The sequence below is a fragment of the Phaenicophaeus curvirostris genome, chromosome 15 (genome assembly GCF_032191515.1).
Source record: "Phaenicophaeus curvirostris isolate KB17595 chromosome 15, BPBGC_Pcur_1.0, whole genome shotgun sequence".
Classification (NCBI taxonomy): Eukaryota; Metazoa; Chordata; class Aves; order Cuculiformes; family Cuculidae; genus Phaenicophaeus; species Phaenicophaeus curvirostris.
This window is the reverse complement of record NC_091406.1, coordinates 2,052,104-2,066,184: the sequence shown is the minus strand read 5'-3', so window position 1 is coordinate 2,066,184 and position 14,081 is coordinate 2,052,104. Positions and strand designations below refer to the sequence as shown.

Here is a 14,081-nt window from a genome sequence, read left to right as displayed (position 1 = left end):
AATCTCCATTCTCTCATTCCTACAAAACCATGATCCACACCAATTTGTGATGCAACACGCCAGGGATTCCTCCAACACCTCACGCTGCCAGTGTTATTCAACCACAGCCTCTCTGAAGGTGTAACAAACCCGTCTTTAAACAAAGCAGTCTCTCATCTGAAAAGATGATTTTGCTTTCAGAGAGCATGACTACCATTATTTACTGAAGATGAAAGAAAAACACCTAATCCTAAATTTAATCTGAGTATCCAAATCAGGTTTATAAGCAGAAATGCAATGCATTAAATTAAGACACAGACTTTTGACTCATCAACTCATATTAAAGGAGAAGATCCGTACACAGCGATGAAAGGCAAAGGCTGGACCCGGCAGGAGGATCCTGCAATAAAAGATTACACCACCACGATCTCTGGACAGTCGGGCTGGTGCCTACAGAGATGGAGAACATACATTCTAGATCCCAGCCTACCTGCCCCAGGAGAAACAGAAGGATCTGGTATTGCAGTTCAGACATTTTACACAATACTACTGAAAACAAAGATCTTTGCTGTGTCTTCTTGAATAGCAGTGCATTCAGAGTCTATCAGTCCCTCATTCCAGCAAAGAGCCCCCTGTGCAGCACTCACTAGGTGTGCTCTAGCTCTACAGTGTCAGGGTGAGTGGAAGACCTGTTATCTAAAGCTTCTCATTTATTACATAAGCATTCACAACTGTGAGAACTATGAGTATTTCAGATAAAAACACATTAGAAGTGTTTGACTAGAGCTTGGGAAAAAAATAATAAAAAAACAAAGCAACATTGCTCTTTTAAGATCCTAAGCACCAAGCTCAAACACCTCTGAACTCTACACAGCTGGATTTGCTGGATTTGAAAGATGGAAACTAAGTGCAAGGAAGTCCTTAAAAACAGGGTTGTGATCAACTCTGGTCATGCAGGATCTCTTAGCTACAGGTCTGCTATACTCCATAATCCCCTTCTTTCAGCTAATGCGCACAGAAAGGAACAAAACAAAGCACAGCTCCTCTCTTAAGGTGGGAAACCTCACTCAGAAGTGCATCCCAGAGGCATGGGATTCAGGCTGACATGATGCACGCTAAGAGATCCTTCCCAATGATCCCACTGGCTGGGGCTGCCCATCAGTTTTGATGCACCAGCACATTGTAAAGACTCTGCTGAGCATCTTCCAAGTCATGTATAACAGCACCCATGGAAGAGTTTGCCGAAGCAGGCATTACCATCCAACACAAATGGAAGCAATAAACGTATCTGACAGGAGGTCAGTGTTCTAACATAGGACTGCCAGTTTCCTTCTTAATTCAAATGGGAAACAGGAACAGAAACTCCTTCTGCAGGAGTCAGAAACACTACTTCTACTTAACCAAACTAACGCAACCTACTGTAGACTGGATAATGTTCCACAGAACTCCATGAATGCAGGGTAAAGTAAATCACCCTTAGGTAGAATATCTTCTCTAGACAACCCACAATATCTAGTGGCCACCATCAAGCACAACTCTCTGTGCCAAAACCTCCCAGCATCAACATTCAGATTCTGTCACCTTGTAAAGCTAAACACCCAACACAGCTTACAAAGTCAGACCTCACTCTCCAGCTCTTTCAAATGCAAAATTGTCAAGGTGAAACACATTACAACAGCTCTGGAATTCCTATTTGGCCAAAACAACAAATTGTAGGGCCTACAACACAACACCAGACCACAAGGATCAACATTTGAGGCACAGTTTTAATCAGTCTACAGAGAATGGATGGCTTAAAAGTCAATGCTTTAATCAGGCACAAAAAGATTACAAAGAGAGAATCCCCTAAGGCAGTTATTTTTGTTCTATTCGGCAAGAATTCACCAGACTCTCTTGACATGCTAAAAGACAACCAATAATTAGCAGAGCTAGGGAAGATAGAGAAGCTAGATGCAGACTGCTAAATAATCTGTGCGCGCCTCCCTGAACTAAGGTTATTTCCAAAATACTGTATTGAAATCATCAAAAGAGGAAGAAGGGCGTATTACAGCTTCATCAAACAGAGGAAAACCCTCTGTATTTTAAGCCTGAGGTCATTGGAATAAGAAGACCTCCTTATTTTAGAAATAGCTTGTCTGGCAATACCAGCACGAGCAAAGCTGTTTTACGGCAAGAGTGGGTCTCTTAAACAGAAGGACATCAGCACCTGGACATCCTTTATAGATCTCTTCTCCAAAACACTGCTCAGTGAAAACTAGTTTTCGCACCTGCTTGGGGGAGAGGGGAGAAATCCTGCAAACTGGAAGTTTATCCAGAATGCGTGGTCCTCAGAACTGTGCAGCTTCTTTGCCATTGACAGGACCATTGCAAGCTCCCTTTTAATGCCAAGACTCTTTTCCATCTACAGACTACCAGCTCTTCGCGCTCTTGTGACAGAGGGAGAAGCACAGTCACAGGGTAAACACCAGCAGCAGGTCACCTATGCTAAGCAGGGGATGCTTGGAGAAGTGTTTCATTTCCCTCCTCAGGAGCAGCACCTGGGCGCAAGTGGGCAATATCTGAGCATACACAAAAGTCTGAGTATTGTTTTCTTATTCAAATCTGCACTATAAACTGATACCTGGTTCTCCCTACACAGAATGACACAAGAATCAGTTTTGTCAAAATAAACTTTAGAGGAAAACTCCTCTGCAAAGCTCATATGAAGTAAGTTTTCGTATGGCATTCAATATTTTCTTTTAAAATTAAATACTTTTTTATGATTACTTTCATTCAGCATAGTATTTGGGGGTTTTAGTGCCATTTCTGTGTAGGTGTTAAATTCCTTACATCTTGACTGCCTCCACCCTTTGCATTTTTGGAGAACAAAAGCAGAAAAGAGACTGATTTTTCTTCTATTTGGCAACTTTTCTGAACACCAAGTGTACTTGCAGTTCTCTCCCACCTCCTTCCACACCCTCTTCTCGCCCTTCTTCACTATTCTAGTATCTCCAAGGAGTTCTTATTGCAAGGTCAGTAACAGGGCACTGGGTTTGCCTTTTAGCTCAGATTAACAGTTCTGCAAAACACAGCTTTACTACCTGAGAAGTCCCCAAAATTCCCTGTTTAAATTCAGAGAACTCAATAGCAAATAGGTTTTTAGGAAAAAAAATTGCTACATTACATACTTAAATTTCAATTCATCACTGAAAACTTTTAGTTAAATTATGATTAAACTGAGTGCATGACCCCACGGCATGGAGAAAGGTATATACTACAGGAAATAAGTTCCAATAAAGAATTCCAGGACTCCACCATAATCTCTGGTTTCACTCTGAGCTGCCACAGCTGCCATTAAAATGAAAAACCAGTTTTTCAGGAACAGTAATTGGAAGCAAGGATAGGAAAAGCAATCCTAGAGCTGCAACACTTTACACGTTCCCTGGAAGATCACTGGGAAACAGCTGCCCTGGTTCACTGTCACTTCACTCACTCCTTTAACAAGGTTTAAGGTTCACACAAAGCAGAAGTCTTATCACCTTCTGAGAAGAACCAAACAGAGCTTACTACTGGCAATTACAGGTACCAGATCGCCTGGACTCCAGCTCGACCGCAGCAAAGCGGAGCACACACGAGGAGACTCCGTGGCCACCACCTTCCTACTGACAATGACTGCGGCATTCTCGAACCCCACAGCTGCTCAGGAGCATTAGCAGTCTTCGTGTCAGCACCGCTCAGAAAACAAGAGTCATTTTTCAGTCTCCTACAAGCTCAATTTACCGCCACCCTATCATCACCATTGAGATAACTGGGCCTCAAAAATTAGATCAGTAATAATGAACGACCTAGTCTGCAAAATCACAATCTGTTGAGCTCTAAATCCCGCATTTACTGGGAAGATTATCATGAAGCAAGCTGCTGTGATCTCTGCTCTTTAGTCACAGTTTGGCCAACAGCTTGAAAAAGATCCATAAACACTATCTGTGTAAGCTTCCAGCACGCTCCGACCACCATGCAGTGAAAACAGCGAGTTCCTGTTTTACAGTAACCTCCCAGAGACAAAAGCCTTGTTGACAACTGTATCATCAGGCCAGAAAACCCTAGAAGCACTGAGTGTATCTCCTAAAGCCAGCTTCTGGGAATCAAAAACAAACACAAAGCACGAGAAGGATGTGCATCACTTTCTGGACATCCCCATAGCTCCCTAGAAGCTACAGAGAAAGGGGCTGCACCCTGAGGCATCCCAAGGCAGACACAGTGACAGCGCCAAGACAGCCCAAGTCAAAGCAGAGGCCACCACAAAGTCCAGCACAAGAGAGCTTATCTCTCTCCAAGCACCAGAACCTGCTGCAGGAGCGAGACACGGCTTGGAAGCTTCTCCCAAGGCTGCTGTCAGGACAGACCAAAGAACAATTTCACAGGAAGACTAAAATCCTGATGTGCTCCAGAGATGTTCGATTACAGATTATTACTTAAATCCCATCATATTCTCAGATTCCTTTAACCAAAAACCAGCAGGCACAATGCTAATGACAGCAGAGCTAGAGAATCTCTTGGTATTTGGATTAACAGTGAGAAGCTTAAAAACAAAACAAAAAGCAGCCATAAAACCACACCCGCTGAAAGGGGTTTCGGACAAAGCTGTTCCTACACATACCAGACTCTGGACACAATAAAGCATAAAATAAACTACCGAAGAGCATTTCTCCGAGGCCAAGAACTGCTCTCCTGGAGGGAAGGCAAGTGAAGACATTGCTGCCTGTCATTACTTGGGGAAGTTCCCCCCTAGACCTTGGAGCAGAGGTCCCACGAGCTCCCTCTAATCCAATGAGCTCTGCTGCAGAACGAGCCACACACATGCCACAACTGTCTTCCTTCCTTCCTTCCATGCAAGATTCATACATGTAAGAGCGTCTTAGAACATAATTTCCTTTAAAACACTTACTTTCGATATATCTTCAAGAAGAGACACCTACAAACCATACACGTAAGGTGTGCAGCAGACAGCCATACACACGCACACACAGACACAGAACAGTCATAAGCGACACCAACACACAAATTACAAAGCCAAAATGTTTTTCTACCCCTTTTGTTGTGGCCCAGCTTCCTTCATGTGAGCCCCAACAAGCTGGAGCAAGTAAAATTAGGCAACAGCCTCTGACTTTTTTGTGTAACTACACACACAAGATGCACCATATGTTCATTACACTTGATTGGGACGTTCAGATTCAGCAATTCTACCAAGTTTAGACACAAGAAGTGCTCAAAGCCACAAGACCAGGTGGCACAACTGTGCTCATCTGTTTCATAAATATAATTTCTCAAACTCCCTGAGGCTCAGACTTGTAGCTCTGCCTCAGCCATTCTCTATGCGCTACTCTCTTCAGGAAAGTTGGACTAGCACTTGAAGACAAAAGCACCACATTTCAGAAGGCCAAGACAATGCTTGAAGATACCCATTCACTTGTGTAACAGAAACACATTCCTACTCACCGCTTCATTTTAATGAATCGGAGTTGGAAATTACATCCAGTAGACAAACAAGGATGGCGGAACAGCTTTTCTCCTTGCCGTGTGTAACTTGGTGACTCATGAAGCATAAACCCTGAGCTTTCTGCAAACAATGCCCATACACATGAGCCATTGTCCACAGGGTTATTGGTGCACTGTAATTTGACCTTCCCTCCAACACATCCGTGCTCTATACAGCAGACTTTACACTACGTGAAGAAAATTGCATTAGTCATGACCTAAGAGCAGGAGTTGGGAACTGAAAACAAAGCAATTTAGCTGGTTCTGGCTAGCCACTGAGCCCAGTGAAGAAGGTAGGAGGAGAGGGCCAGAGCAGCAAACTTCATAGAATGGTTTGGGTTGGAAGGGACATCACCCACAAAACAGGTCAATACAGACACAGACTCTAAAAACAAAACACCCACTTGCCCAGAAACATTCACGCTACTTTCTCCATGAGTTTAATATTAATCTTTTGAACAAGGAAACTTTGTTTAGACAGACTCTAAATTTCAGAAAAATTAGTAACGTCAGTAACGCTTCAGTAAACCCAGTATACATACTTGGAGCTAAAACAGTGCCCTGAAACGTGATTTATTTGGTTGGAACCATGAATCTATATTTGACTGAACTCAACAGGCTTTAACTGTTAAGAAAGCTGGAAAAAAATATTTATTTCAGCAAACCCCTAGCAAAGTTTCCTTGCAGGTTTTCCAGACACAAAGGCTGCAGAACAGCCAAACCAGAAGCCCTCCTCTGTGAACACGGTGCCTTGTCCAAGGCTCAACATAACATTATTTGTGTCTCTGAGACATAAATAATCAAGACTAATATAAGCAATACATTCAGTCTTGCTGCTGAAAGCACAACAAAAATATCCTCAAAAACCTCATTAAAAAAACCCTCCCAAGACAGACACTGAAGCTCTTATAGCTGAATATTAACATATATTAACATTTAGCTAAAAACTGGTAAATGCTCCAATATTGTATTTTGGTTCATTTGAAACAACAGATGGATTTCACTTTTTAAGTGCAACTAATTTAGGACTGCTTTCAGCTTCAGAGAGTGTGTTGTACTTCAGGTTCCAACTAGTGATAATTTGAATTATTTGGGTACAGAAACATATGCCAGGTTGTTGAGTACTGCTGGCCAAGAAACAGGCAAATCAACGGCACAGCACGAGCACAGAGCCATGTCCACACGGCAACGACAACTGCAGTAACGCAGCCAAACTCCACCGATTTCAAGTAAGTCTTCATAAATTCAAAGTCAGCCCTACAATCAGATTAATAATGCAAAAGGAGGTTTATTTTAATTACCCAGCAGAGAGATTTGACCCTGCCCAGCTGCATCCAGCTCTGGAGCCTTCAGTACAGGAAGAACATGGACCTGTTGGAGCAATTCCAGAGGAAGCCATGAAGATCACAGAATCACCAAATCATCTGGGTGGAAAAAACCTTTGAGATGATCATGTCCAACCATATCTGTCCACTACTAAACCATATCCCCGAGCACCTCTTCTGCTCGTCTATGGAATCATAGCTGGCAGCTGAGGAGACACAGCTCTCCCAAAGCTCCAAGACTCATTGGACAGCCCTCCAGTACCGTCAAAGCTGTATTTACCATGACCTCAAATACATTCGTTTAATAAGCAGCTTGGCAGAAAAAAAAAAAAAAAAAAAAATGGTTTCATTCTACCTTCAACTGAAAGTGATGTAGGGATGCTCAGGATGAAGAGAAGTTTATTACTGCTTCATTAAAACTAAAAGAATTGCAGGAGGTTCAATCTTAAGAGCCCTCAGCCACCAAGCTGATATTCACCACGTCATTCCTCTGGTACGACTGTTCTGTGCTTTCATTTCATTAGATGGGTTTATAAAGAAGAAAGCTTACAACGTGTTTTATTTAAAGAGACTAATCTAATATGTAAGAAAACCTTTTCTAGTCTTCGAAAGACTCTGGTAGAACATAGCATCAACCAGACAAAACATGTGCACTCTCAAGTCTTCACAGCTGCAGGTACTGAACATCTTTGCTAATAAAATAACCGATTTCTCTGCATTTATTTTTTTTCAGTCACACAGAACAAAAATAAAACTATCTGCTGCCTCCACAAGGGTGCTTGTAAATAATTACATTACAAGGCTTTGTGTTTTTAACTGTTAGTAATAATTGTTGTCATATGAAAAGGGTAACATGCATAAACGTACACAACGACCCAGCCAGGAATTTACTAGGAGTAAATTGCAGGCAGGTCAGTGTGTGTGTGTTCGCAGTCACTGTGGTTATCACCCAGTGATAACTGATGCATCGACTTTCAAGGTCTCTTCCAGGCACAGTCCCATGTAAAGACTGAACCACATCTCTGCAACGTCAGGGATGGAAGCTCCACAGCACTGGTCAGTTCCCCTTTGGGACACTGGCCAGGGAGGCAAGGGAGCCGGAGCACAGAGCTGCCAAACTGTCTCCACTATTTCACACCAGGTAGCTGCTGGTCGGCTTCAGTTTGACCTCCAGAATACTTACTCACACAGAGTCAGCGGTGGAAGAATCACAGAATCTTTCAGGTTGGAAAAGACCTTCAAGATCATTGAGTCCAACCATGAAACTAACACTGCCAACTCCAATGCCAAACCATGTCCCCAAAGGCCACATCCACACATCTCTTAAATCCCTCCAGGGATGGCAACTCCACCACTTCCCTAAGCAGCGACTCCCAGCGCCTGACAACCTTTTCAGTGAAGGAATATATCCTAGTGTCCAAAAAAGAATATCCCACTAACAAAACAACAAAAACGTAAGACAGAGGTAGTAGATGACAGCAGGAGTCGGGTTTCCACCACTTGTCCTTCCCTGCTTCGGAGGCCCACATACCAACAGTAAGGAATTTTTATGAAATACAAACCAGCATCTGCAACTTCATTTAATATAAACTTTTCAGCTTTAAGATAATTGCAAGCATCTAAACTTTTCCAGAAACAACACCACTGTTATGTTAATGCTGCTGAAAGCTCATTGCAAACTACAGAAGTGATGGATTTTAACAAAGCCTAATCCCCTGCTTCACCTACTGAGTTTACAGAAAAATTATTAAAAGGACGAAAAAAACCACTTCAAAATACCAGTTATTTCTGGAAACAAGAAGCAGATGTTCTCCTCTGTTTGGCTCAGCTGTGCTACAGTACAAGAGTGCCTTTGTTACGCTGTCAGCAATCATTTATTTTATTTATTACAGCCATTTCATAATGCCCATCAATGTACTATTTGTGCAGGATTTAGACTCACACAGATCTATTTCTCTGTATCTAAGCAGTAAAGAAGCAACTCATACACACTTCGAGCAGCAGATCCTGTAATAACACCATGGTGCAAATTAAGTTTTTTCCCCTCTCCACTGTGTTAATAAAAAAGGAACAGGAAGAGAAGGAGGAGTTAGTATTGCCAAATGAACATTAATGGAGAATTACTGAAACAAGGCAAAGTTAGGAAAACACAAGAGCTCAAGAGTGTAAAAATAAATTAACGCTTTGAAGTCCAACAAAGGCAAAGCCTTCTGAACCCCAATAAGGAAATATTGTCTAGAACAAAGTCATGAAGACTTAAAAAGAGACTATGTTGGGAAAAGGATCCATCTGAAATGGAAGACAGCATGCTCACAGGAGGGGGGACAGAGAAGGAGAAAGAAAAAGGAGCATAATAATTTGCTATTTTGCCCTGTCAGCCACTGAGACCTTATCTGTGGTAGGCAATAAACCACTCCCCAAAAGACTAACATCACCGCCTTTGTGTGGATCTGATAAGGAATTCTGGGCCTCAAAAATTAAACCTTTAATGAGAGAGTGTACACGGTGGCATATACATTCATCTTGCCTTCTTACTGCTCTGAACAAGCGATTCCCTTCAATTAAAATAATCCACAAGTACTAATTTACTATCCCCACCTGTGACACAAGAAACAGGAAGGATGATGTGCAAGACAAAGCTGAAACACCGCACGGAAGTACGTAAATCCCATAGTCCCATCCTGCAAGAACTGGAGGATCCGCGTGTATAAACACTCCTACATTTATCACCACACAGATCCCAGCATAACCCTGAAAGATATAGCAGATATTAAAATATTAAACAAGAGTAGGAAATCCTACAGTTTAAATCCAAGTGTGATTTATTTTTCTACAGTGATTAAGTGTCCAGTTACTGCAAAGGTTTCCTCTGTCTGACAAGACAGCGCACGCAGAAGAGATGATTTATTAGGATCATCTGTTATAGAAACCAACATCTGGGAGAAGCGTCGCAAATGCTGCACTTTGAGACTGAACCCGAGAGTCAGACAGGTTTATACACAGTGTCAGCATGCAGTCAGCACCCATCTACGGAACCTCCCAGCCTCGAGTTTTATTGAAGTGGGATTCACATTGTGGAGTGGCAGTGCTGCACCTACACAGGTATCAGCCTGCAAGCAAACACTCCAAAAGACTTTCTGCAAGAAAAGCCAGCACCACCTCTCTGTACAGTTTTATGGTGCATCAGGGCAGAGAGAAGAAAGGGTGTGGGGGGGTGGGGAACACAAAGAAAAAATTCAAAACGATTCCACAGACTTGGGCAGCACCAAAGAAAGCTTCTAAATAGAGCAAGAGAACAGCAATTACCTAAAAATGTAGCATCAAATGCTCACTACAATCTCTGCAAGTTCATCAACATAACTCCTCCACCCGATAAATTAAAGATTATAATGCATGAGGTATCTGAGCAACAACCACCAAAAAAACGCAAGTGTGTACATGCCTAATATGCATAACGTATGCACTTCAACAATTAGTAAATGCTGGAATGTTACCACAACACTGAAAACTTGCCCTAACAGAGATTTTCCAAACAAAAATATTTGTAGCATCAAGAACTAAAATTTTCAGTTGAGCAAGGCACGGAGAGAATTCCCCAAAATAAGTAAATTGTAAAAATATTTTAATATCTCTTTACTTAGTTCCTTAAATCTTACAAATTAAAATACTAAAAAACAAAAATTATATGGATAACTGCAGGTAGGTTATTTATCTGTATTTTTCCAGAGACTGCTGTACAGACAAGAGTTATAAAGCACTAGACCATCCTACTAATCAGCACAGTCCCAACCCTGTAATTTGTGATACCCAGGTATATTGCTCATATAACCTGCAGGATCAGAAACAGAGAGGGATACAGAAAGGGACTGAAACTCAGGTGGTCAAGCAGCTTTGGCTCATCATCAAACACTCGTATCGTAAAGTACCAATTGCAGATGGGGAGTTTGGGGAGTTTCCCGTATAAAAATGCAGTCAGACTGCAGCCCCATGCAGCCAATTTCATGTGGGAGGAGCTGATGATACCTTTCTATGAGAGTAGGAGGGGAGAAATGCAGCCACACTTTGGTCTGTGCTCAACTGGTTACTCCAAGGCGGGAGTCACCAGCTCATACACCTGAAACCGGGGTCCGACCCCAAGAGCTGTGCTAAGCAGGCTTTGCCTCCCCCGAGCCAAGCCTTGCAGCCTCCAGAAGGAAGGTGACAAGTCAGAGATGCTTAGAACGATGTAAAATAATTACATTGCAATTGTTTCCTCTGGTTCTCTGATCACTCTACATCCATCTGGCATCACAACTCGGAGCATACGCTCAGGAAATCTGGCAGAGAGCTGGGGAGGTTCGACTTTCTGCTTTGCATCTGAACATTTCACAGGGATTCAGACCCCCCAGGTGCACCCTGCCTGAAACAGGGAAGCACTCTGCTCCAAAGCAGGTTGGTTTCCAAACGCACATAAACAAAAGCATCCCAAAAACACAGAAGTGATTTGACTGTAATTATCCACTCAGCAACAGGAACAGAGGACCCGATCCTGCCAAGTTTTAAGCACACGCTTAACTTCAATCACCAGCAGTCGCAGCGCGCAGTGGCTCTAAACGCCTCCCAAAAGAGGGCCAGGTGAACCAGAGAATTAAAGGTTCTTTTAAAATCATTTTAGAGGTGCTGCTAGTTAGACCAGCAAAGCTTAGATTTTTTCCTCCACAACAGAGATACCTCCACAAGCTCAAACTCGCACACAACCCTGATGTCAGTCCCAACAGGAATCTCCATATGAACCACAAGCATGGTCCAGCATAGCCGGACATCACAGTATCTGACAGCTTAACTTGACAACATTAAGCTAAATGTGTATTTTAGGGCAGTTTCAGACAAAGTAAGGTGACAATTCTAAAGAATTCCATGACGGTTGCTGGGGGAGAAATTGGGAAAGTCTACAAAAACACAAAAACCCCTGAAGAACAACAAGCCCGACAGAGCTGCGAGACATTGGCACTGCAAGAAGCAGCAGTGGGCAGATGTTTTGAGCCAGGCCAGAATACCTGCTCCCTAAAGCCAACCCCATGACGAGCCAGCACGGAATGCTAGCTCATGAATGACACTTCTGTGATGAACCCAGTTGCCCAACACGGCAAAATTCCTTTGCCAGTGTGGTTTGCAAACTGAAGGCTGCAGCTGGAGAGAAAGGAAGGAAGGTCTGGAGCAAGACGGGGGGTGATAAAAACAAGAAAACAGAAAGAATAGAGGGACATCATTCATTTAAGGAGCAGAGACAAGAAGGAATGTATCAGATATCCCATGGCAAGTAAACATAAGGACTGAAGATGCAGATTTCACTCCCAAGACTAGCTGAAGAGGAAGCGGGGTCTCTGTCCTACCGGGATGTGCTCTGGAGCAGCTCTCCCACAGCCGCCTTCTGATAATTAACTTATAAGGAAGGCCAGGCAGGACACGCTGCTCTCCGTGAACTATCAAGGGAGAACAGATGTTTCCCGGTCTCAAAGGGACAAACTCAAGAGTGGATCATTTCATACCACTAATTCTTGAGCACTTTTTAAAAAATCACAGTAAGGGAAACAAATAAAAAGGGCTAGGCTAAGCAAACAAACTCACCCTTCGGGTGAGATGTAAATGCTATCAAATACATTTCATTATTAAATTAACGCTCTGTGACATTACCATTCCCCAAAATACATGGCTGATTACAGACTGGCTTGTGGGGAAAGGACAGAGAAGGCAGTTAAATGGAAAAGGTGTTTTACTGTAACTAACCAGCCTGGCACACTTCTACCCTCCCACTCACTGGAGAAACATCTCTTTATGAAGTCTGCAAAGCATAATTAGGACAGGCTGAGAGAGTTGGGGTTGTTCAGCCTGGTAAAAGAGAAAAGCTCTGTGGAGATCTCAGAGCAGCTTCCAGTACTGAAAGAGGCTCCAAGAAAACTGGAGAGGGGCTCCTGATCAGGGAGCGTGGGGATAGGATGGAAGGAACAGTTTTAAAGTGGATGGAGGAAGATTTAGATGAGATATTGGGAAGAAATCCTTCACGATTGCGGGGGAAGGGGGGGGGGGGGGGCGGGCCTGGCCCAGGTTGCCCAGAGCAGGGGTGGCTGCCCCATCCCTGGAGGGGTTCAAGGCCTGGCTGGATGGGGCTTGGAGCCCCTGATCCAGTGGGAGGTGTCCCTGCCCATGGCAGGGGTGGAACTGGATGGGCTTTGAGGTCCCTTCCAACCCAACCCATTCCATGATTCTATGACAACTGTTTGGGGTTTGTTTCAGGCTGCATCACCCCACAGGCAGGCAAAGCCTTTCACCTCACCAACTTTTCCCACAAGTTCCTGCATCACCGAGATACGCGTCATTCTCCTTCTCAGCGCTCTCCCTCTTTCTCCAGCTCGTCTGAAGGAAAAAAACCACCTCCTGCCCGTACCCAGCGCCGGCCCCGAAAGGTCCCGCTTCGCAGGGCCGGGACCGAGACCCCCCCAGCTCCAGAGCCGCCGCCCCGGGGCCCGAGGGCGGCTCGGACGGGGCTGGGAGCCCCCGCTCCCCGGGCCCCCGGGGGGGGCGGGGGTCACGGTCCCTCCCGACCCGGGGTTCTCCGGGCAGGAGAACGCGCGCCGCGAAGGCACAAACGGCACGAACTTAGAGAAACGGTGTGGAGAGACCGGCACGAGGCTCGTGCTCGGATCCTAAGGGAGAAGGAAAAGTTTGCTGTGCCAGTCTGGACACGTCCAGGAGGAGAGGAGCGAGCCGGGAGGCTGAGAAGCGGGGTTCGGGGAGGAGGAGAAGCACAAAACCGGCAGCGAAGGAGCGAGAAAGCGACAAAGCGGTCAGAAAGCGCCCGGGAAGGCGCCGTACCTCGGGGGTTCGCTCCGGGGGCTTCCTCCGCAGCGCCTGCTTGGTGCGGGGGTCCAGGGCGGCGCTCATGGTCCCGCTGCGGCTCGCCCCGCGCCGGGGCTCAGGCCCGGGCGGACCCCGCCGCCCCCATCGCGCCCGGAGCCGCCGCCGCCGCCGCCGCCGGCCCCGCCGGGACTCCCGCGCGCACCCGCCGCACGGAGGGGCCGCCCCGCAAAAAGCGACGCGGGCGGGCGGGGAGTTTGGCGGCGCGGCGCCGAGCGCTCCTCCGCCTCTCTCTCCGCGCTCCCGGGCGGGCTCGCGCCTCCCTTCAAGCCGCCGGCAGACAACCGCGCCGGCCCGGCCGCCGGCGCCGCTCACCCGCCGCACATTCCCCCGCGCCACGTCCCGCCGGGGGCGGAAAAGAGCGAGAGC

The 14,081-nt window shown here is 45.3% G+C and overlaps 1 protein-coding gene across 7 annotated transcripts in view; it reads right to left on the bottom strand.

Moving 5' to 3' along the window:
* Positions 1 to 13,796, bottom strand: part of RAPGEF6 (Rap guanine nucleotide exchange factor 6) — a 123,935-nt gene extending 110,139 nt beyond the window's left edge. For all 7 annotated transcript variants that reach the window (XM_069869355.1, XM_069869361.1, XM_069869357.1 and 4 more), the window contains exon 1: positions 13,671 to 13,796. In XM_069869355.1, coding sequence (XP_069725456.1) covers positions 13,671 to 13,739 — 69 coding nt within the window. In that variant the 5' untranslated portion in view covers positions 13,740 to 13,796. The remainder of the gene's footprint in view (positions 1 to 13,670) is intronic.
* Positions 13,797 to 14,081: the final 285 nt, after the last annotated feature.